The sequence below is a fragment of the Montipora foliosa genome, chromosome 3 (assembly GCF_036669935.1).
Source record: "Montipora foliosa isolate CH-2021 chromosome 3, ASM3666993v2, whole genome shotgun sequence".
Classification (NCBI taxonomy): Eukaryota; Metazoa; Cnidaria; class Anthozoa; order Scleractinia; family Acroporidae; genus Montipora; species Montipora foliosa.
Window position 1 is genome coordinate 50,510,658 of NC_090871.1, and position 20,552 is coordinate 50,531,209.

General features: G+C 39.5%; 2 protein-coding genes, 1 long non-coding RNA gene and 1 other non-coding gene across 4 annotated transcripts; 3 read left to right on the forward strand and 1 right to left on the reverse strand.

Moving 5' to 3' along the window:
• Positions 1 to 1,944: 1,944 nt before the first annotated feature.
• Positions 1,945 to 4,400, reverse strand: LOC137994968 (uncharacterized). The gene is made up of 3 exons (XR_011122229.1): positions 4,201 to 4,400; positions 3,471 to 3,611; positions 1,945 to 3,044 (listed from the first exon to the last, which is right to left on the reverse strand). It is a non-coding gene; the product is annotated as an uncharacterized lncRNA (long non-coding RNA).
• Positions 4,401 to 4,561: 161 nt separating this feature from the next.
• LOC137994969 (melanocortin receptor 5-like) lies at positions 4,562 to 6,402 on the forward strand. The gene has a single exon (XM_068840546.1). It carries the CDS (start codon positions 4,594 to 4,596, stop codon positions 5,575 to 5,577), a length of 984 nt encoding a protein of 327 aa, XP_068696647.1. The 5' UTR covers positions 4,562 to 4,593; the 3' UTR covers positions 5,578 to 6,402.
• A 2,919-nt stretch (positions 6,403 to 9,321) lies between these two features.
• Trnaa-ggc (transfer RNA alanine (anticodon GGC)) lies at positions 9,322 to 9,394 on the forward strand. Its single transcript has one exon. It is a non-coding gene; the product is annotated as a tRNA-Ala (tRNA).
• A 6,623-nt stretch (positions 9,395 to 16,017) lies between these two features.
• Positions 16,018 to 20,540, forward strand: LOC137997595 (adenosine receptor A2a-like). The gene has a single exon (XM_068843669.1). It carries the CDS (start codon positions 18,352 to 18,354, stop codon positions 19,351 to 19,353), a length of 1,002 nt encoding a protein of 333 aa, XP_068699770.1. The 5' UTR covers positions 16,018 to 18,351; the 3' UTR covers positions 19,354 to 20,540.
• Positions 20,541 to 20,552: the final 12 nt, after the last annotated feature.

Genomic DNA, 20,552 nt, shown 5'->3' on the forward strand with positions numbered 1-20,552 from the left:
CACAGGATGCCAAATTTCGTCACGTGGTAAAGCTCGGCGAGGCCTTTCTAGCGATATATGATATGTGGGATACCTTTACTTTTGACTTTCTAGGCCAGGGTTACTTGAAGTAGAAGTAGGCTAGATAAGTGTGATGTATTGTGACCCTCGGCTTTTAAGGTACGATGCTGAAATTTGGCAGGCAGGTGCGTCTCACACTGGCAGACAACCCTAGCTGGATCTGGAGGATCACGGGTGGGGGGGGGAGGGGAAGTTATGGTCAAAAAAGGTGTTTTTGATTAGGGTGTAGAGCCTTCCCTGGGTGTGCGACTTGCACCACGGGATGCCCCACTTGATTGTGCACGGGAGTGGCAGGGTGCACCCTGGAAGACCTGGCATACCTAGAAGAAAATGCCAAAACTCCCCTGATGTTAGCTCTCCCTGGAGACCAACCATAAATGCTAATGCACTTTGATAAGGGCTATCCGACCACACCCATGACAGTCCCATGAAAGACAGTGGATATGTACGGTACAAACCTTCTCTGAGCACTGGTCTCTTGATTGAATTCACACCGACAATGGTCATTCCACTACACTAACCCTAACTCTAGCACTTTGCCAAGCATTCGTCCAGGGCCTTGAGGATCAGATTTCCAGGACACAGATACGTGTCCTCACTCAGTGGTGTCTTTTTACTATACAGGAAGACAGCACTGGTCATCTACATTGCACTTCCCTGAAAGGCCAGCCTTCCAGTTAGCCTTGCAATGTGGCTAACCCTAGCATAAATGCTTTCCTGCCTGACCGTGTGATGTTGATGGGCCACCTAAACCACACTTATGTGCTATGTTTGAGCTGGGCTTACTTATAAGATTTTGGAGTGAATTTTTTGAGCCAGCAAGGGCAGGCCTGAAAGGTTTTATTGGTATATAGTATAGAGGAAATCGGTTCACGAGTCATGAAGAGGCCTCTTGAACCTACACTCTTTGAAGGTGGATCGTCAGGGACCTATCCCTGTTAGAGGTCTGTCCCAAGTTGGGTCTCAAGTCGTGTAGGGACCTCTCATTCACAGGTTGACTAGAGGCTAGTGCTTTTACATGGTCAACTTGCCACAACTGGCCGGTCAGGCAGGCTGTGAAGGCATGACCCGATCTCTTGGACCTGGATTGACCGAAGGATGGTCATGAATCACTAAGCTGTACCCACAGGCTGGTTTTTCCCAGGACAGGGGGAAAGTATTCTGTTCCATAACGGCACAGCATAAGTTATATGAGAAAACAAGTTATCTGCTTGTCTCAGTACACAAACTTCTAGTTCTAAAGAAACTGTGGTTCTGCTTCGGTGGTAGAGTGAAACAGAAAAATTTGGTTAAAAGAGGTCGAATGATTTGGAAAGCTGACATTTTGAGTGTTAGCCATTTGTCAGAACAAAATGATTTGATTTTGCTCTGACAAAGAGCAAACGCTCGAAACGTCAGCTTTCCAATCGTTCACAGTGGTAATTCGACCTCTATCAACATGTTTGAGAAAACCAAATTTATCTGTTTGTCTGCTTCCTTCACTTTTTAAAAAATCCTTTTGGCCTCATTTACATTTTACATTGGCGTCTCTGAAGCCCTCCCAGGGGTTTTGGGGAACAAGGGAGCATAACTAATTTTAACTGGGAGACAGGGGAACAATTTCGATATATTTTAGGGAACAAGGGAGCAAAAACAATTTAAGGGATCAAAAAGCTGGGAACAAGTTTGAAAGTAATTTGGTGAACAAGGGAACACAAGCAAATATTTAAAGGATTAAGGAGGCAAACACCCCCTTCCCTCCTGGGAGGGCCTCTTCTATGGATAGGCGATTTTACTCGGTAGGGAACATTGTATTCTTCTGTTGCCTAGCCTGTCTATGGACGAAGATAACGGAATACAATAAAATACTTCAAACCACATCATGACACAAACGTATCATAGCAGCTCAACATATGATACATACAAACTTAAATGAAGCAATATTGCCCTTAGGGCTTTTCAATAGTCATTTACAAGTTCAAAATGGCCTAAACCTATGACATGTCTACATTTTAAATTTATAAATAAAAGTTACAAAAAAAAAAATCATTTTTCAACATTTGCAATTAGGATGCCTTGAACTCTTGAGGATGGGTACTTGCTTTAGGCTGCTGCATAAGTTATTCCACAATTTAGTTGCATGGTAGTGAAAGGTATGGCGGGGCAAGCAAGTTCATGCATTTATTTGCATGATAGTTTTTAAAGTAGTACTCTGATAAACGTCTTAACATATGTTTTGGATTCAAAGTGAAAGCTGTTGTGAAAGGCTGCCACTTTTCACTGTAAATTCCTCATATTCTAACTTGTCTCTCTCTTCTGGGAAATTACTTCATATAACTGTGTAGACAACAGGCAAGAATTGAGCTAACATCAAACAACTTTCTTTGACTTTTGGCAAAACGCAAATTTTAGCCTGACATTTGGTGTAAACATGATACTAAATCTCCCCATTGACAAAGACAGGTGTCTTATTACATGTTGCCCTCAGTAAATGCAAACGAATGTTCGGAAAAACAAGGGAATTTAATGTTAGTACTACCTAATAAAATCTTAAGACCTCACAAACTTGGTATTGCTTATCAAACACTGCAGGTCTTGTAGAGTTCATTCATATGCAACAAAAGCAGTAGCCAGTCGCCCAGACTGCCACTGGGCTAATGGTGATGGTCGGTGATACTACTGTTAAAATTTGCACAAAATGAGGGCATTCAGTAAAATCGTTAACAAAAGCTAGTGCCAATTGCTATAATGCTACTTAGAAATAAGTTACTGCAAAAGACAGAATAAGTTACAGCTCACAACTATTTAAAAACCTATTAATTGGACTAGCAATACAATCATCGGCCATAGTCTGGTGAGCATCACAAAAGTCCTTCAATGTCACTTGACATTCGAAATTGAAAGTGTGAAGGAGCTCCATCAGGTTAACACTATTTTCCAACTCAGGTTTTAAAAACGTAGAAAGTCACAAAGTCAGCTATTGGATCTACACCTCTCTTTAAGCCCTAAAATATATCACACAAACATCATAATTATCTTTAAACCACAAAACTATAAAACACTTCACATTGCATGTTAAAATAGCAAGGAAAAAAAGATTGTTAAATATTAAATGATTGAGACTTGTTTCTTTGACTTACATTTTGATAGTTGTTGCTCGAACATTATTGGAAGGTCAGTTGCATGTAATTTTATAGCATTTTTGGGCGTAAAATAACCATTTACTTTGTTTTATTATTTACTTTTCAGAAACTTAAAACTAAAATGAAAGTAACGCAGCCACAAGACTAATATCACAAGGATATTAACTAATGTAATGATGCCTTGGCATTATGGGTATCTAATATATAGTTATGTTCTGTAACTTAGGTGAAGCAAAAGCAATTAACATGAATTGATTTCCATTTGAAGGAATGTTATATCTCTTGTACCTCTAACCATAACTGGACTGAAAAGGACGTCATTCGAGCACTGATGATCACAGCACATGAGTGTCCTCTGTATTTTCAAGGGGAAATACATCTTACTTTCCTGGGACAAAATATCATGATTACCATGACAATGTTTACAAACTGTAAATCGAAAATGACACAAAATTATTTGAAAAGCTACTAACAAATAATTTATACGTAAATTGGGTTCAGATCAACAACTAGCTGCAGAGGTCAATATAGTGGTGTAGTGTGTTCATTGGAGTACACCGTAGGTCAATGTAGTGGTTGTAGTGTCGTCATTTAAGTACTAAATTCAGACAAGTAACTCAGTTAATTGCTGTATGTGCACCGTAGTTTCAACAAGGTTATATTCATAGTGGTACAACGATACTGTAATTTCTACTTCTACTGAAGAGCTGTAATTTTACATCATGTATTAGTAGTTTTACAGTAGACTAAGTGTTATAGATCTTGAAGTACATTTACTGTGTAATAATTTTACTAAGACATTCAAGGGTTTGTAAAGTCTAGTAAGAGTACAGTACTCTGATCTATTAAAATCGATACACTACAGTGGTGTTGCAAGCGACTCCTCTATTTACTGACAAAAAATTAAGTGATGGAATTCAACATTTTAATGCAAGATGAATTACGGTGATATTTTTCCAACATGTAAGACAATAAGGCAAGCAAATCAGGAAGGAAAACATGAAGAGAAAGCACTTACCGACCCAATGAATTGATTGAAGGAAAGAGTAACGAATAATCTAGCTTATTTCTCCGTCAACAGTCCTCAAAAAGTGTACCTAACAATTACGAAAATAAGGTAAAAACCTGGGTTCATCTAAATAGCTGAACACAAGCACAAATATGTTCGAGCAGTATCCCCTACTCAAGCCCGAGCTTTTTTCGCTTACGTACGTAATGTTGGACGTACTAAAGTATACTACGGTCGGGTGATACCCAGTACTTTGGGACCCTTTTGTCGGGTGATACCCAGTACCTTTCGAGAGAAACGAGTGTCAGACATTTGTATGTGCACAATAATTTGACCAGCGGTTTATTGTGTCACACAACGAATTTCGAAGGCCAGGTCCTTTTATTTCGAACTGCTACAGATATGTCGCTCATTGGGGAATACCCATGTACCAACGTTACTCCACCGACTGCTCTGTCATTCACAACAGCTTCAATTTCCATCTTCATAAGCTTGATCGCAACTCTTGGAAATTTTCTTGTCCTTCTCACCATCATTGTAGATCCGAACAAGAATCTTCGTTCACCATTTACCTATTTTGTGGCGAACTTGGCCTTTGCTGATCTGAATGTGGGACTTGTAGTCGCTCCTCTTTCGGCAATATACCACGTCTCAGAAGGGCTAAAGAGTCCTCTTCATGACAAAATCGGGAATTACTTGTACTTTCCGTATTTCATTGCTTGTACGGCTTCTTTGTTGAGCTTAATTATACTGGCAACTGACAGGTTTGTAGCGGTTACTTATCCAATTGTTTATGTGACTTGGTTGGATGGGATGAAATCTCTTGCGATATCAGCTGCGGTGTGGATTGTTTCAGTTGCTATGTCGCTCATTTACTTTACTGTTGGCTTGAACATTTATCGATTCGTGTTCGCAAATACCGTCATTGCAGTGACATTTGCGGTTCTCCTGTTTACTCACCTCAAAGTCGTCCGTTCCTTTCGCGCTCAAGTCCTTCAATGGGACCGCTTGCATGACACTAGCAAAGAAAACACCGCCAAGAAGCGAGCTTTGAAATGGGAGAAGAAGATGGTGAAGGCGTTGGTGATAGTGTTGGGAATATTTCTGGGGTGTTTTCTACCCTCGTGTGTCTGTATCTACGTCATTAACTTGTGCAGTAAATGCAACTGTGTCTTTATTCACTGTATTCGTGATGCCCAGCTACTTCTGGTGATGATTAATTCGGGAGTTAATCCACTTGTGTATGCATGCAGGCTGCAGAATTTCCGAGAGGCTTTCAAGATAATTCTAAGTTGTAAAAGGTCTAAAGGTCAGCTTGAGACGACAAGTGACAATAACGAAAGGGCCACAGTGACAGTGACTACAGCGATAAAATCATACTCTTGATGTCACAGCCACCTGAAAATTGAAATGAAGAAATTATACTAAGACATGATTTGCATTTTGCGTTTAACTTACTACGATATTACCTGCAAGTGTCAAGGTCTTGCTTTTGATATCTGTTTATACAATCGTAAAGAGCGTTGGCTCAATGCTCACGTTTTTGTAGAATGCGTATTTTCAAGAATATATATGCATAGGTTATTTAAAGAACGTTCCAAAAATTAGGCAAGACAAAAGTCCTGATGTGGACCTGCTCTAACTAAGCAATGGACGAAATTTACAGAGAATAAATTCGGGATAAATTTTACATTAAAGTTAAAGCTAAAAGCTAAGAATTTACATCAATAATCATATATTGAAAAATCATGATTGAAAGTCTAAAGACTTCAAAGAAACACTACAAGAAGCTTTGGTGAAACTTATAGTTTTTTGGGAAGCTTTTGTTTTCTCTGAATATTTTAAAATAATCTGGATGAGGAGAATTTTTGAATGAGTCTGGGAGAAGGTTCAAGCACAAAGCAGCTCTGTGCTTAAAAGTTGATCTGCCAATCTCTGATCTTGGCCTTGGACCCTAAATGTATAAAGACTTCTTGAAATTATAATTGGCCTGAGCTTTCACTATTAAGTTATTTAGGGGAGCGATGCTTGCGCCATTGTAAATATTAAATGTAATTATTAAAAATTTCCAAAATAATAGGGTGTGGTGTTCCTAATTTCATCGCCATGTATGTCTCTGGGTAAACTGGGAATATGTCTAAAACAGAGTTAACTGAATAGAGTGTAATGTGAAGTGCTAGAAGTGGGACCCAGCCTGGTCAGAGTTTTTCTCTGTCCTTGTGTGGGCCCATTTCCATCAGTAGGGCTAACGCTCACATGGTTCATATGGGATAGAAATCTAGCACTTCACATTACACTCTATTCAGTTAACTTTGACCAACCTTAGGCCTAGGGTTAGCCAAATTGAGGGTTTTGGTTACTTTCCAAAAGGTAAAACAATGATCTGCAACGAGTGACCTGTGGAATGTGACCTGTGTTTTAGACCCGCCGGATAGAAGAAATCAAACCATAAGATCGTGTAGATTAGAAGACACAAATTGTAATATATTCAAGAAATCAGTTGCATTCTTCTTTTAGCCTATCGCCGGCATTCCAAAACATTTAATAATCTACTTCTGTAATATTTTCCTTTCAGTCGACTAGTTCAACGACATGTCGATCGAGCAGCTAGTACGAATAAAAAGCTGAAAATCTACAGGATCCTCAGTGGTGTGACCTTGCCTTAAAGTAGTGCCTCGTACGTAGGTGCGAATCACCTAGAGACACTGAAGACTCGCTGAGCTCCACATTTTAATGTTTACTGCGTAAGAAACGTCTCCGCAATACAATTAAAACGAAACAGAACATAGGCAAAATTCCACTATGGTCGTCACGCAAACGTTCTCAGTTGCTTGTTTTCGCAAAATTGTTCTGAGTGTGGTTGTGCTTTTTCTCGTAAAATTGGATTCGATCCCTTGAAGCCGAATAGAATTGGCTAGCAAGTTCCTGTGCGACTTACTTTACTACAAACCGTTTGTGGTAAATCAGACAACAACATTGACAACAACACGAACAAACAAGCAAAAAGAAAGTTGCATGACTGCGTGACGATCATCGTGGAACTGTGGAACTGTTGTTTTTTATTTTTAACGAAGTGAATATTACGATGGGACTCTGTCTGGCAGTTAGCGTGTATTCCATAAAGTCCAATTTTAGCAATTTCGGAAATTCTCTTAATTTCGAACAAGAAACTTTGATTGTCGGAAAGACAAAAAATCAAGTACGATTTTAAGAAAAACTAAAATGCCCCTTAAGAGCTTTCATAGCTTCCGTAGGTTCCTCAATTTTTTTGACTAATTGCCACCATAAATGACAGTCATTCGAGAATGACGACAAAATGAAACAAAATTTAGGAAAAAAAAAACACCCCGACCCCGGTCCCGGCCCCGGCCCCGGCCCCGGCCCCGCGTTTTGGCAACTACCAAAATTACGCAAATCGTCGGCCGAGCCAGAATGTACAATTTCCAATAATTTATATTTCGGGTTGTACTGAACCCACAAACTTCGTTCCATTAAAACCCTTTTAGACCGCTGGGCAAATGTGAACAGAAATTAGTTCATCACCAAAAGCAATTCCTCTCCACGCATGAAACTGACAACTGCATTTCTCCCCAGAAGAACTGTAACCCCACAAAAAAAAAAAAAAAAAATGATTGCACACGCGACTTGCTTAAAAACACTCAATAAACAAACTAAAACGAAAACCATATTACAAAATGCAATGGAACAAGTAGAAGATATTAATAATTCTTCAACACCAAAATGGAAAGATTTCAGTACAACTTACATTTATTATGGATTCAGCAATTTCATACTATTTACCAAAAGGTTTGTTAAGTCGAAACATATATACATAATAAATGTGTCTAATTTTCCGAAAATCTTACCAATAATATTATTCAGCTTACGCACCCATTTTTCTTAGGGAAAAATAAATAAATTAATAGCCACTACTCAGCGCAGTGGTATTGCGGCTGCATGTAGTTTACAGGAAGCGGGATAAAAAGGCTTTTTTTGCTTTATAGATCACGAGAGACTCACTGAGAATGGTGACAACGTGAAACAATTTTCCGAGATCGTCACACAGGACTTTTGTAAACAAATAACGATACACATATAAACTTACCATCATGTTTTGAAATTACATGAGCCTCATCTGACAATTCCAAACAGATTGGTCTGATATACAGGCGTCTGAATCATTTTCCTCCACTTCTCGTTAAGAGCAAGGGCCTCAGGGTAGCCAAAAACGAAGGAGTAATCACCACTATAAGCGCCACCTTGGTCGGCGTCGTTTCCAGAAAGACATGTACATGAAATGCTTCTCTGCCGTATCTCCTTCATGTGCGATTCAATCAGCGCATTCAACGGGCAAATAACTAAATTAATGGCTTCCTTCAGGTAACTCGTATATCCCATTGTATTGAGCGCGCGGCATATGCCAGGTAGTAACTGGAACAGCAGTGACTTTCCATAGCCAATTCATCCAGCCATTTGATATTTCGAATCTTCCAAGGTAAAGAGCGAAAAACCTGCAATCGATCCTTGTCACCTTCAAACCACCCGCGTCCCTGATCACGCGCCTATTGGCATCGTTATCCAATCAGAGCATTTGAAACATTCGACATCTCCAAAGAACCAATCAGCAAAACATCCAGATTCTGAATAAGCGGGGTTGTGATTGGCTCGGCGCTATCAAAGGGATCGCGCTCTGGTCCAGAGGCTTTTCGCGCGGGTCACTTTGAAGACTCGAAACCGGAAACCGCGCATGAAAAGCCTCTGGTACCCAGGGTAGGAGCCCATGTACGATCTTTTTATAGACTACCTTTTCTGCAAAAAGACAAAGACAATTCCGTTTTTTTGTGATAGGTCATCTGGCTTCTGAGTCTCATTAGCGGGAAATTCAATCCACAAAATAAATCGCGGTCATGTGATAACGCCGTGGTATAGGGCTGTTGTTCGCTCCTAGTTATGGGCTACTGATTTAAGTAATAGCCTGTTATAGACACTTATACCACCTATTTGGTGGCTCCATAACCCGCGTCTGTAACCCGCTTTTCAAATATAAGTTCGTTTCATTCATCGAGCCCTTCACCGGAACAAATGAGCCTAACAAATTGACCCGCTCCCGGGGGTTGGGCCCAACTAAGTGGCTTTAAAGCTCAGTTGGTAGAGCGTTGCACCGGCATTGCAGAGATCACGGGTTCGAATCCCGTTGAAACCGCCTGAAGTTTTCAGGTGTTATAATTAGAGACAATTCATCTTTAATTGCCCAGATAAGGGTAAAGATCACTTCTCCCCTTCGTCTAAAGATTTTTCTGCTTGCAACTTTGCAAAATGAGCGGTGGTCCATAGGGGGAGTCCATGGACCGGGTCCATGAAGTGGTCCATGGACCTGGGGTCCATGTTTTGTATACGTCCCTCTAGACAAAAAGACAATACTTAGCAGGGAGTGACAAGAAAGACCCTATTGTGTAAAAACAGGATAAATGCTACTCGTTTTTCGACTGAATTGCCATATGGCAACCCAGTATAAAGTACTGTACGGTGCGTTGTCAAGAATGTTCACCTAAAACCCTACTCTGTTTGCTCTGCTAATTGTGCTAAGTGCAGTAACGTTCGCAACGCAGAGCTAAGAGATATTGGTTGGAGTTCGAAATAGCAGGTCTTATCTACCTTCTTTGATTTCAGCAACAAATTACCTGCATCTCTTGACGGTTACGAAGGTGCTTGACATTCTTTTTTTGGTTAATGAAATTTGTTCATGACGCCCAAGGGAAAACAAATTGAATTCGTGCGCAAGTGCGCAAAGTGCTCAAAAATGGCGTAGGGTCGTACCTCTTACTGAACGCTATATTTCATTGGCTGTATAGTGTCGTACTTTTTATTGTTTTCTGTGCTAAATCCGTTGTTATCTTTGTTTGTTCTATTGTATTTTTGGGCCAATCCTGAAGCCTGTTCAATGAGGTACAACACGACCCAGGTCTTCTTGATAAAGACCACATTCATAGAATCATCCGGCTGCAATTTTCTATTTATTCTAGAGATCTTTTACGTTCCTGTTGTTTTACTGCAACTAAACGTTTGTGCGGATAAAAACTGTGAAAAAACTTGATAAATTATCTCCGAAAAATTCATGGCTACCCCCTATTTTCATTTCACATTCCAATAACCCAGACTACGATATACCTTTCTGCATAATCATACCCTGAGGAAAATGTTCCTCTTGTTGGGTGGCACCGTCCTTAAATAATGTTTTGCAAAGCCCTTCATCAGAGATGATTCGGTTGTTATGATTATGTCATGCGTAGGGGGTTTCCCTTTACTAACTGCACATGTGTGTAAATGTATTTCATTTCATTAACGTATATGTGTATTGATGTAAATAAAAAAAAAAAAACAGGCCTTCCGCGATATTTGCTCCAAGAGCAGGTAGTAATTGTTTGCAAGGCTTGTTTGTTTACTGCTATCAACTCAGAGGTGTTTGATCACTGTAAACTGTATACACTAATGACGATTAATTTTGTACTTTATGCAGAAGCATAATTATTTTACTCCTCTCTTTGAAACACCGTCTTCGTTCCTCCCACTGCCGAAACGAAAATTCTACGCCACGGTTTTACAGAAAGTACCATCCAGGATGTTTATCTTATGCCATTTTAAGTCCCAAATGAAGTTAAAATAATAATGTCTCAATATAAAGTGATTCATAACGTGCTTCCAACCCGCGCTACACTCTACCGAGAGCGCACTTCAGAAAGCCCCTTATGCAACTTATGCAATACAGAAGAACAAACGCTGCATCACCTGCTAATAAACTGCACACTAACAATCGATTTTTGGATCCTGTTTCAAGACTGGTGGTACCAAAAAACAAATGAAACAATAACGTTATCCACAAGTCACATACTATATGGCTGGCATGATAGGACAAAGCATTGGCAAGTCCTAAATTATAGTCTACTGATAGCCAAATATCGCATTTTCTGCACAAGTCTTCGCGGAGATGTCTTAGATTTCCAAAATTTCCTACTGTTCATCACAGGAAAACTTTTTACTGTAATTTTATATGCTGTTGATGTTTAGGTTAATTTACGTTTAATTTCATACCTATTATTTGGTTCTATCCACTTATATATCTTTTTTTTTTTTCAAAAAAGTAGTAATTTTATAAAACAAAAAAACAAAGAGTATTTAAAAGAAAGGTATTTTCTATAATAGAAAATTGCATTGTAAATATGCTAATCAGCGTGATTGCATTGTAATTTATGTATTGTAAGTAGTGTATGCGTGTAAGTAAAGTATGAGTACTGTATGTAGTGTAAGTGATAAAAAAATAATAATAATAAAAATAATAATAATAATTATTATTATTTCCATATACACTTTATTGCTTTCTGGGGTTAGAAACGGGAGCTCCGCTTTTAATCTTGCCTAAATCTATAAATTAGCAAATACATGGAAGCAGTTTCTCTTTGGGAAGCAAAAAAATATGGACCAATCCCTTTTTATTTATTTATTTATTTTCACAGTTTGAAGTCGAGTTTGGCTTGCAGGTGTCCAACTGATCAAACCATATGAAATATAAGGGTGGATGAGGTTATGATAGAGTTGCCTAAGAGTACTAATAGAGACATAATAGCGAAGCTTATTAGGATGCCCAGATTCTTTGCTAATCGATTATTAACATGCTGTATTTGGTATCCCAATTTAATGTATCATCGATAAAAATTCCTAAATACTTAGTATCTCTTTTCTGTTGAATATCACAAACAGTGATGTTAATAGATACCTCTTTCCTAGGTGATGCAATAATCATATAACTAGTCTTTTAATGTTGATAGATAGCTTATTAACCGTGCAGTACCTTATAACATTCACAAGTTCTTTATTTATAGTTGATTCCAAGTCTTTAATATTCTGAGAGGAAAAGAAAATATTTGTATTGAACCCAAGGACGAAACTAAGGCAATCAACAACTGACATGCTTTATCCCTTCTCTCTCCAGTTTCTATTGCGCACGCTCTATACAGTCCAAAGTTCACGCTAACACGACATCTCTCCTTTTCAGGGTCACCAACAACATAAGGTTCTTATCTCAGACAGCAAAATTTATAAGAAACAACGACTAGATCTTGTTTGAGATTTAAAACGAACATATAACAATATCTGAATCATGCAAGTCCTAAACTCTCCTTCAACCTAAGCGAAGGCTTGGTTGAAGAAGGGACTTCACAGGAGTAGGTGGCTTGTCTACAGACACAGGTTTCTTGTTACTGAGCATCTCCGGCTTGTCGCCAGGAACTGGTGTGATGTGTGATCGATTTCGTCACTGTGCCTCTACCTGTCTCAACCGTGCAGGATCTTGGTGTTTCTGCTGCACTGGCAACTGTTCCCGTAACTGTCCCGGCGTTTTTGCCGTCATTAATGTACACATGGGTGCCGGGTTGCAGTGCCTCTAGCGGAACAGGTCTGTGACGCTGCTTGAAGTTGGTCCTCAATTTCTACTCTGCTCTTTGCTTCTTTTTGACGCAACTTGCCGACGTCAGGTCAACTTGGGGCCAAATTTCTATGAAAAGTTGGAACAGTGGTTCTGATTTTCAGTCCCATGAGTAGCTCTGCTGAAGAGTGTCCACAAGCACGTGTGGTAGATCTGTGTGGTAACAGTCCCTTGTTTGGGAATTTCTCTTTCTTCAGGAGAGACTTGGTAGTCTTCACTGCTGCTTCTTCAACCTCGCCGTTCGCCTGTGGGAAACGGGGACTACTTGTTGTATGTTGAAATCCCCAGTCCTTTGCGAATTGGGTAAATTCTGCTGAGGCATAATGTGGATCGTTATCACTCCTGGCTTCCTCTGGAATGCCGTGTCGTGCAAGGATCGCCTTGAGCGCTCTGATAACTTCAGACGATTTGGTTGTCTTATTCATTGCGGCTACCTCGACTTAGCGAGAGAAAAAATCAACCACTATCAAGTACGTGATATGATCGAGTTTGAAGAGATCAGTTGTAGTCATTTGCCACGTACGCTCAGGGAAGGAAGTTGGCATGAGTGGTTTTGGCCTTATTACTCAGTGCCTTGCACAGATTTTACAGTTTCCACCATATCTTGTATCTGACGACTTAAACCTGGCCACCAAACAGAACTTTTAGCTCGCTCTCTGCATTTAGTTATTCCTTGGTGTCCTTCGCGTATCTTGTCGAGGACTTCTAACCTCAGGGATGAAGGGATAACAATTCTTGATGATCTTAACAGTATTCCTTGAACTACACTTAGCTCTCCTCGGTCTGACCAATACGGTTTCAGCCCCAAAGGCCTGCCCCCAAGGCAATAATCTTTAATCTCCTTACGAATGGGGTCTTAATCTTGAGCCTCCATGATTTGTAGTAACTTGACGTCTGACTCAGGGAGTGAGTCAAGTACACTGTCGAGATATATGTTCATCTCTTGTTCCTTTATTGTGGTCTCACACTCAGAACTGGTTGTCTGGATTCTAGATAGTGCGTCTCCCACGTGCATTTCCTTTCCAGGTACATGGATGACTTCTTTCAAGTGGAAACGCATAAGGCGCATCCGTAGACGCTGTATCTGAGGAGGGACGTCGTTCAGTGCACGCTTTGTAAGGAGCGGCACCAGTGGCTTGTGGTCTGTTTCTGCAATGATGGATTTACCCACGATGTAGTCACTGCATCGCTCACATGCCAGGTAAAGGCAAGGCCCTCTTTATCAGTTTGCACATAACTACACTCCACTGGGGTGAGTGCTCGCACTGAAAATGCACTTGTCGACATTGAGTGTCACGCCTGTTGCTGATAGGTGGTCTAAAACTGTTTTCAATCCTCTGTTATGTATTGCCTGGGTAGGGCCGTGACAAAGGACATCGTCAATGTTGCATTCAACGCCTTCCAATCCTTCAAGGATTCTACTCATGCACGTTTGGAATTTCTCGGAACCTGAGCTGATCCCATAGGGAAGAACGTTGAAGCAATACCGACCCCAAGGTGTAATGAAGGTGGTTAGTGGCCTTGAACTTTCTGACAACTTTATTTGCCAAAATCCAGAATTTGCATCCTGTTTCGTGAAGTAATTCGCTCCTGCAAGCTTTCCTAGGGTGACGTCAACTGAGGGTAACGGGTGATTCTAACGCTGTACATACTCATTTAGCATTGTGAGGTGAACACGCACTCTTACTTGACCATAAGGCTTGGGGGTTGCTCAACGTGTGGTTAGCTATCACGCGCCCTGCAATTCACAGGTTCACAAACACTTTGGTTTTTATAAAATGGGGTTATACTTGAAATTTTTAATATATCTGACACATTCCTGTCTCGATGATTTCGTTATAAATTTGGTAAATGGGGAGGCCAAAGAGCTTGCAGCCATTTTAATAAGTTTATTAGGTATATTTATATCAGATTTATTTTCGTCCAGATTTGCAAATAGAGTAAAAACTCGAAGCTCAGACAATGGAGACATAGCAAAAGAAGCAGAAAGGAAAAATGTATTTACAGAGCAGGACTTATAGCTGGATCATCACTTAATTTATTAGCAAGATTAGGGCCTACATTTACAAAATACCTTTTTAATTGTTCAGCAATATGAAGCGGTTTTGTGTTGGTCTTATTGCCATGTACAATCCTAGTAGGCTGCAACTGGCCTTTAGTTTTCGTCTGAATAAGTTTACCTATGAGCTTACAAGTAGATCTTAAATTCCCCTTATGTCTTGCAAATTGAGATTTAAAATATTATTTTTTTACTCTCACTAATAACACGCGACAAAGTGTTGGAGTATTATTATTATTTTTTGTATACAGTACTTCTATTTAAATCATAACTTTAAAAATGTGCACGGTACATCTTTTGTTTTAATTCAATAGATTTAAGAATTCCTTTAGTGGTCCATGGCTTATTCAACTGTTTTTGTTTGGCATGGAAGGCCAGCAATTTGACTGCATAATTCGTCCTTTTTATCCTTAACACCTCTATTTCATTGTTTAAGCTGTACCTTTCTGTTAGAGGTAATAACCGACACTGAACAATTTAAAATACATGCAGTCGTAAACACTCTAAGCTCTGTTGTTGATAAGTATACTGTATCCTCGTTAAACAACCTCTGCCGTGTTTCTAAGTTAGAGAAGCTTACACTTGTTTATTGACCTTGTCAGACTTACTTAATTCAATTTCAAGTCACTTTTAATAATTTCAATATTAACGTTGTGTATTTGTAGTAGCTCAAGTCTGGTAAAAACGGCATCATCATAGAAAGGGTCACGAAACATGTGTTGGCTTGCTTTGTGTTTTTTCAAAGACGGCAGGAGTCGACGACGATTGTTCTTTAGTAAGATTTGACAGACAAATACGACTACAGGGTAGGGCATTTAAACACCATTCTGGCCCGAGGGGCGGGAATTTGAACGATCCAATCTTCAAATGTTCAAATGCCCGGGGTGTCCCGGGGGGAAACTTTAAGCGTCAGCAAAGAAAGCAACGCAACGGCTGCGCATAACAAAGCACACAGATTGTTTGTATTTAGCTACTGCTAACTGTACCATGCAGTTAAATGTAACCTGTATGGATTTGAGAATAAAATGAGGCAATTTATAAAATCTCACGTTTTTTCACTGAATCTCCATATTTTCTTGCAGTTCACCTCAGATTTTGAACTCTGACGGGTTGGCCGGTCTGCAATTATATGAGACAAATTGGTGTAGATACGAAAAATAAGAGTTAGCAGTATAGCTGGTTATACTGGTTGGCTTAGTAATTATTGGTAAAAAAACAAAACAAAAACAATATGAAAATAGCATATCTAAATATTCTTCACTCTGGCAATGACAGTTTACTTTTCATAAAGTCAATATTGGTATCACGGATTAACAAACGGTTACACTTGTCAGGATTAATAGCTTTGATAATATTATTTAACTTATCTGTAAAATTTAGAAGATTACTATTAGGGGGCCTATATATACATAGTAGATTTCTTAATTTTTCCATTCAATTTCACACCATATAGACTCTAATTGGTCCATATCAAAACCCATATCATAACGAGGGATAACTTGTAAAGAATTATCTGTGTAGAGAGTAGTCCGACCCGCATTTGGTTTTGAGTCAGAACGGAAAAGGTTATAACTATTATTAAGTTAAGTTATTCTAAGTTGTTAACAGAAGATTCGTTAAGTTTAGTTTCAGTTAGTCCTTAAATATATCTGCGAATCCATACCCAAAATTTCTTCAAGTAGATTAAGATTCTTCGATAAACTTCTATTATTACAGTGGAAGATAAATCAGTTAGAGCCAGATTTCTTAAGAGGATTATTCACCTTCTTGTTAGAATAATATTCTGAAAGAGGAGACACAAGCATTAATTCTGGGTCAGATTCATCTGTTTTGTCAGGATTAGGGAGCAAATTATATAGACCATTGATTTCGTCGAGATTTGGAACAGACCAGTTCCCAAGAAGATGGTTTAAGTCCCTATCAGAAAGAGAAGAAAAGGGCAGAATACTCACAGTTTTCCTCATTGACAGCTATTTAAGACATTTAACAGTTTTGTGATGTGCGATCTAAGAAGTCATCCAAATCCTCGAAAGAGACAAAACGTTGGAGAGTCGAGGGGTCAGACTTGCGAAGCATGATCTTACATTAGCTAGTCCAAAGATATTTGTACGGTCGATTTCTATTAAATTCTAAAATTCTGCTAAATAAACGCTTCCTATAAAGAGTCAAACTTTCATTAGTATGAATCTCGGCATTGTGGTTAACGGACGATGTCTCTGGTTGAGCTCGGACAGATAGCAGATAGTTTCGACTTAAGTTTCTTGCGGTTATTGTGGGCTTCGTCCCTCGTAGCTCGTCGAGTGAATTTAACAATAATCTTGGATTGTCCATTCCTTGCCGGAAGTCGATGTGCAATTCAGATATCTTTCGACTCTGAGAAAACATCAACCAACCCCGCCATCTCAATTACCAACTGCAATCACGGACAAAAATCTTGAAACATTTTGAAAATTCTCGCACTGTTTTCGTCCGCCTCCCTTTTTCAATGTTGTTGTGGCCAGTCAAACAGTAATTTACTAAAATGTCATCCGAACACTTGTTGTAACCAGTCAAACAGTAAAATGCTAATTCAACAATATTGTTGTAGCTAGTCAAACAGTAAAATGTCATCTCAACACTGTCCAGGGAAAAGGGGTGTTTCAAGGATTTTTGGCGAGGATTGTGAGTAGGGTTATCGTCAGCAATGTCAATAGAATCTCGAGGGTGTCACGTCAACCATATTGTTCGCACGCATCAAGGCGGAGCTGGTTGTCACAAATATCATTTCTTTCACGATTGACGTCTGCAATCACGCCATCGATAGGACCATCTGAGAGCTTGTTGTGTTTTTTTTTTAAATCGTGAATACTTGTCATCAATGCATCACACTTTTCAGCAGGAAACGTACTCGAGGTTTCCAAATCACACAATTTCTTGTTCGCAGTCATTAACTCCATCTTAGGTTTATCGCCAGGGATATATCCTTTCTTACATCCGACAGCAATTGTAATTTTTAAATCTTTCTCTTTAGAGGTCATTTTAACGTCATATAAGCCAGTTCAGCTTCATAAGACTCGAGCGAGGGCCCCCGCCTCCTTACTAGACAATAAAATTAATTGTAAACTGTGTAATAAGAAGTCTTGCGAACATCCTCCATAAAGGCATTGTAAATTAGTCCTGAAGGGCCGCGAGGAGAGAGACTAACAGCATCAATTCTCTTCAGTTTACTTTATCAGTCTCTGTTTTATATTTGAATCGCTGTCGTGAAGTAGGTGGCTTTGGATGAGGAAGCCTTCGATATCTTTGATTATTATAATTATAAGAGGGGCTCTTTCCTCTTTTTATTGAAAATATGCATTTCTATTCTTCAAGCCAACTTTTCTTTCGTTCAGTTGTAAGAAAGGGCGCAGATTGTCTCTTATTTTCCTCAGAGTGGTTACCTCCAGCAGAACAAAAACATAAACAAACGCGCGCAAAGCATGCCCTTCGACACAGAGTCAAAAAACTGAAACCGTGCCAGACGTAACGCCAAGTGCAGGAATGTGAAAACATGTGAAACAGAAACTTTGCTTGAGGTTCGCAAGTTCTCGAAATTATTTTAGCCTTTTAAGTCGAACATCACAGTGCATTATTTCTAGGGAAAATGTCTCTTCTGGGCAAATATCCGTGTGATAACACGACAGCTCCAACGTATTTATCATTCGCAACAACTTCCTGTACTGTGTTGACTACTGTCGTGGCGACAGTTGGAAACATCCTGGTGATTCTCGCAGTTTACCTGAATCCAAACAAAGACTTAAGATCGCCGTTCAACTATTTCGTAGCCAATCTGAGTTTTGCTGATCTCGTTGTCGGTGTAGTCACCGCTCCTCTGGGCACAGCCTTTCACATAATGGAAGGACTCGGAATGGTAAACGATCGTTTTAAAGACTCGATGCATACTACTTACTTCATTTCTTGCACTGCTTCGCTTCTCAGCTTAACTGCCTTAGCACTGGATCGTTATGTAGCAATTACATACCCTCTCATCTACAGAACCAAGCTAAACCCAACCCGTGCATTGCTTGTATCGATGGTGGTCTGGATTATTTCAATTTTGCTCTCCTTGCTTTACTACGTTGTTGGATACAATCGATATCGATTTATATTCGCTTCCACAGCTGTAGTTACAACCTTTGTGGTGTTGATGTTCACAAACGCAAAAATTTTCAAGTATTTGCGATTTCAAGTCAAGCAATGGGATGATTTGCACGACAGCTCAGAAGAGAACTTGGCGAAGAAACGAGCGATGGAGTGGGAAAAGAAAATAACAAAGACGCTTGTTATTGTCTTAGTGTTATTCTTAGCCTGTTATCTGCCGTCTTGTGTTTGCATTTATATCATAAACTTCTGTACCGATTGCAATTGCGTGTTCATCCACTGGGTGAGGGATATCCAATTTGTGTTGGTCATGGCAAACTCGGGAGTGAATCCTTTTGTCTATGCTTGGAGACTTCAAAACTTCCGAAAGTCTTTTATGAGTATCTTAACATGTCGAGCATGCACAAGGCGGTTAAGGTCCATTTCTCTTAAAATTCAGTCGTCGACGGCGAGTACAGATACAACAAGTGTACATCATAATAACAAAGAAGAAATTAGTTTCTGAACTCGGTGACCTCCAGCATCTTCTTGTTCTTCTGATCGCACTGTCATTGTAGATCCGAACAAGAATCTTCGTTCATCATTTGTCTATTTTGTGGCCAACTTGGCCTTTGCTGGTCTGGACTTAGGACTTGTGGTCGTTCCTCTTTAGGCAATATACCACGTCTCCGAAGGGGCCACACCGACAGTGACTACAGCGATAAAATTATACTTTTGATGTCACAGCCAACTAATAACTGAAATTTGCTATTTTCACGTTCCCCATAATACACTTTTTTTGCTCCCCAAATTTTGAATAAACCATAGTTTTCAAATGCTCTTTGGAATGTGCAGTGTTCAAAGAGCATTTGCATTATGCAAGATTTGTGGGGCAAACAAGCTGTATTATGGGGAATGTGAAAGAAGCGAATGAAGAAATCAAACTAAGACATGATTTTCATTTTACGTTACTACCGTAAGGGTATTACGGGCAAGTGACAAGGTCTTGCTTTTGATAGCTGCGTATAAAATCGTAAAGAGCGTTGGCTCAATGCTCACGTTTTCGTGCTTATTTTCAGTAATCGAATTATTTCACTTTCACCAACTATTCCACTTCAGCTAATTTCAGTGAAGTGAGTAATTTACACAAATCAGATCTGTCACCAGGAGTGCTATCCAAGCAGTTAAAAATACCGAAGGCCCTCTTTTCTATGAGCTCAAGTGGTGCCGACGCAAATTTTCGTTTCCTAAATGGTAGACGCCATTTCAAGGGCACGTAGAAACATTTTTGTCTGCTTGCTAATCGAACCCACGATGTTGGATAGCAGCGTAGGGCACGCACCACTAGACTATCGACTTGCACGGCCAATATAACAGAAATTGTATACAGTTTGTTATCATCATTTAACTGCTTTGTATGAAATATAGTATATAGTAACATTAACCTCGACGCAAGGCAAACCTTTTTAAGCGTTTTAAAACACAATAATCTTTTCAAGATGGCTGGATATTGGACTCGTCCTTTTTTTGGGTGTTTATGGAACGAGACGAAGTCAACCTTTACGTTGATGACTGACGATAATTTAGCACCCACTAAGAATTACGCAATTGTCTGATAATGTACTTTGCACCGATCAGTTTCTACAGCGAACTGCTGAGTTTAGTCGAGTGTTGTAGATTGTAATGCAGAATTAAAGTGCTACTATGATGAAATTCGCATCTTTG

Bases quoted from the DNA above. Each gene is read 5' to 3' on its own strand.
- LOC137994969 (XM_068840546.1), top strand. From the start codon at position 4,594: ATGTCGCTCATTGGGGAATACCCATGTACCAACGTTACTCCACCGACT.
- LOC137997595 (XM_068843669.1), top strand. From the start codon at position 18,352: ATGTCTCTTCTGGGCAAATATCCGTGTGATAACACGACAGCTCCAACG.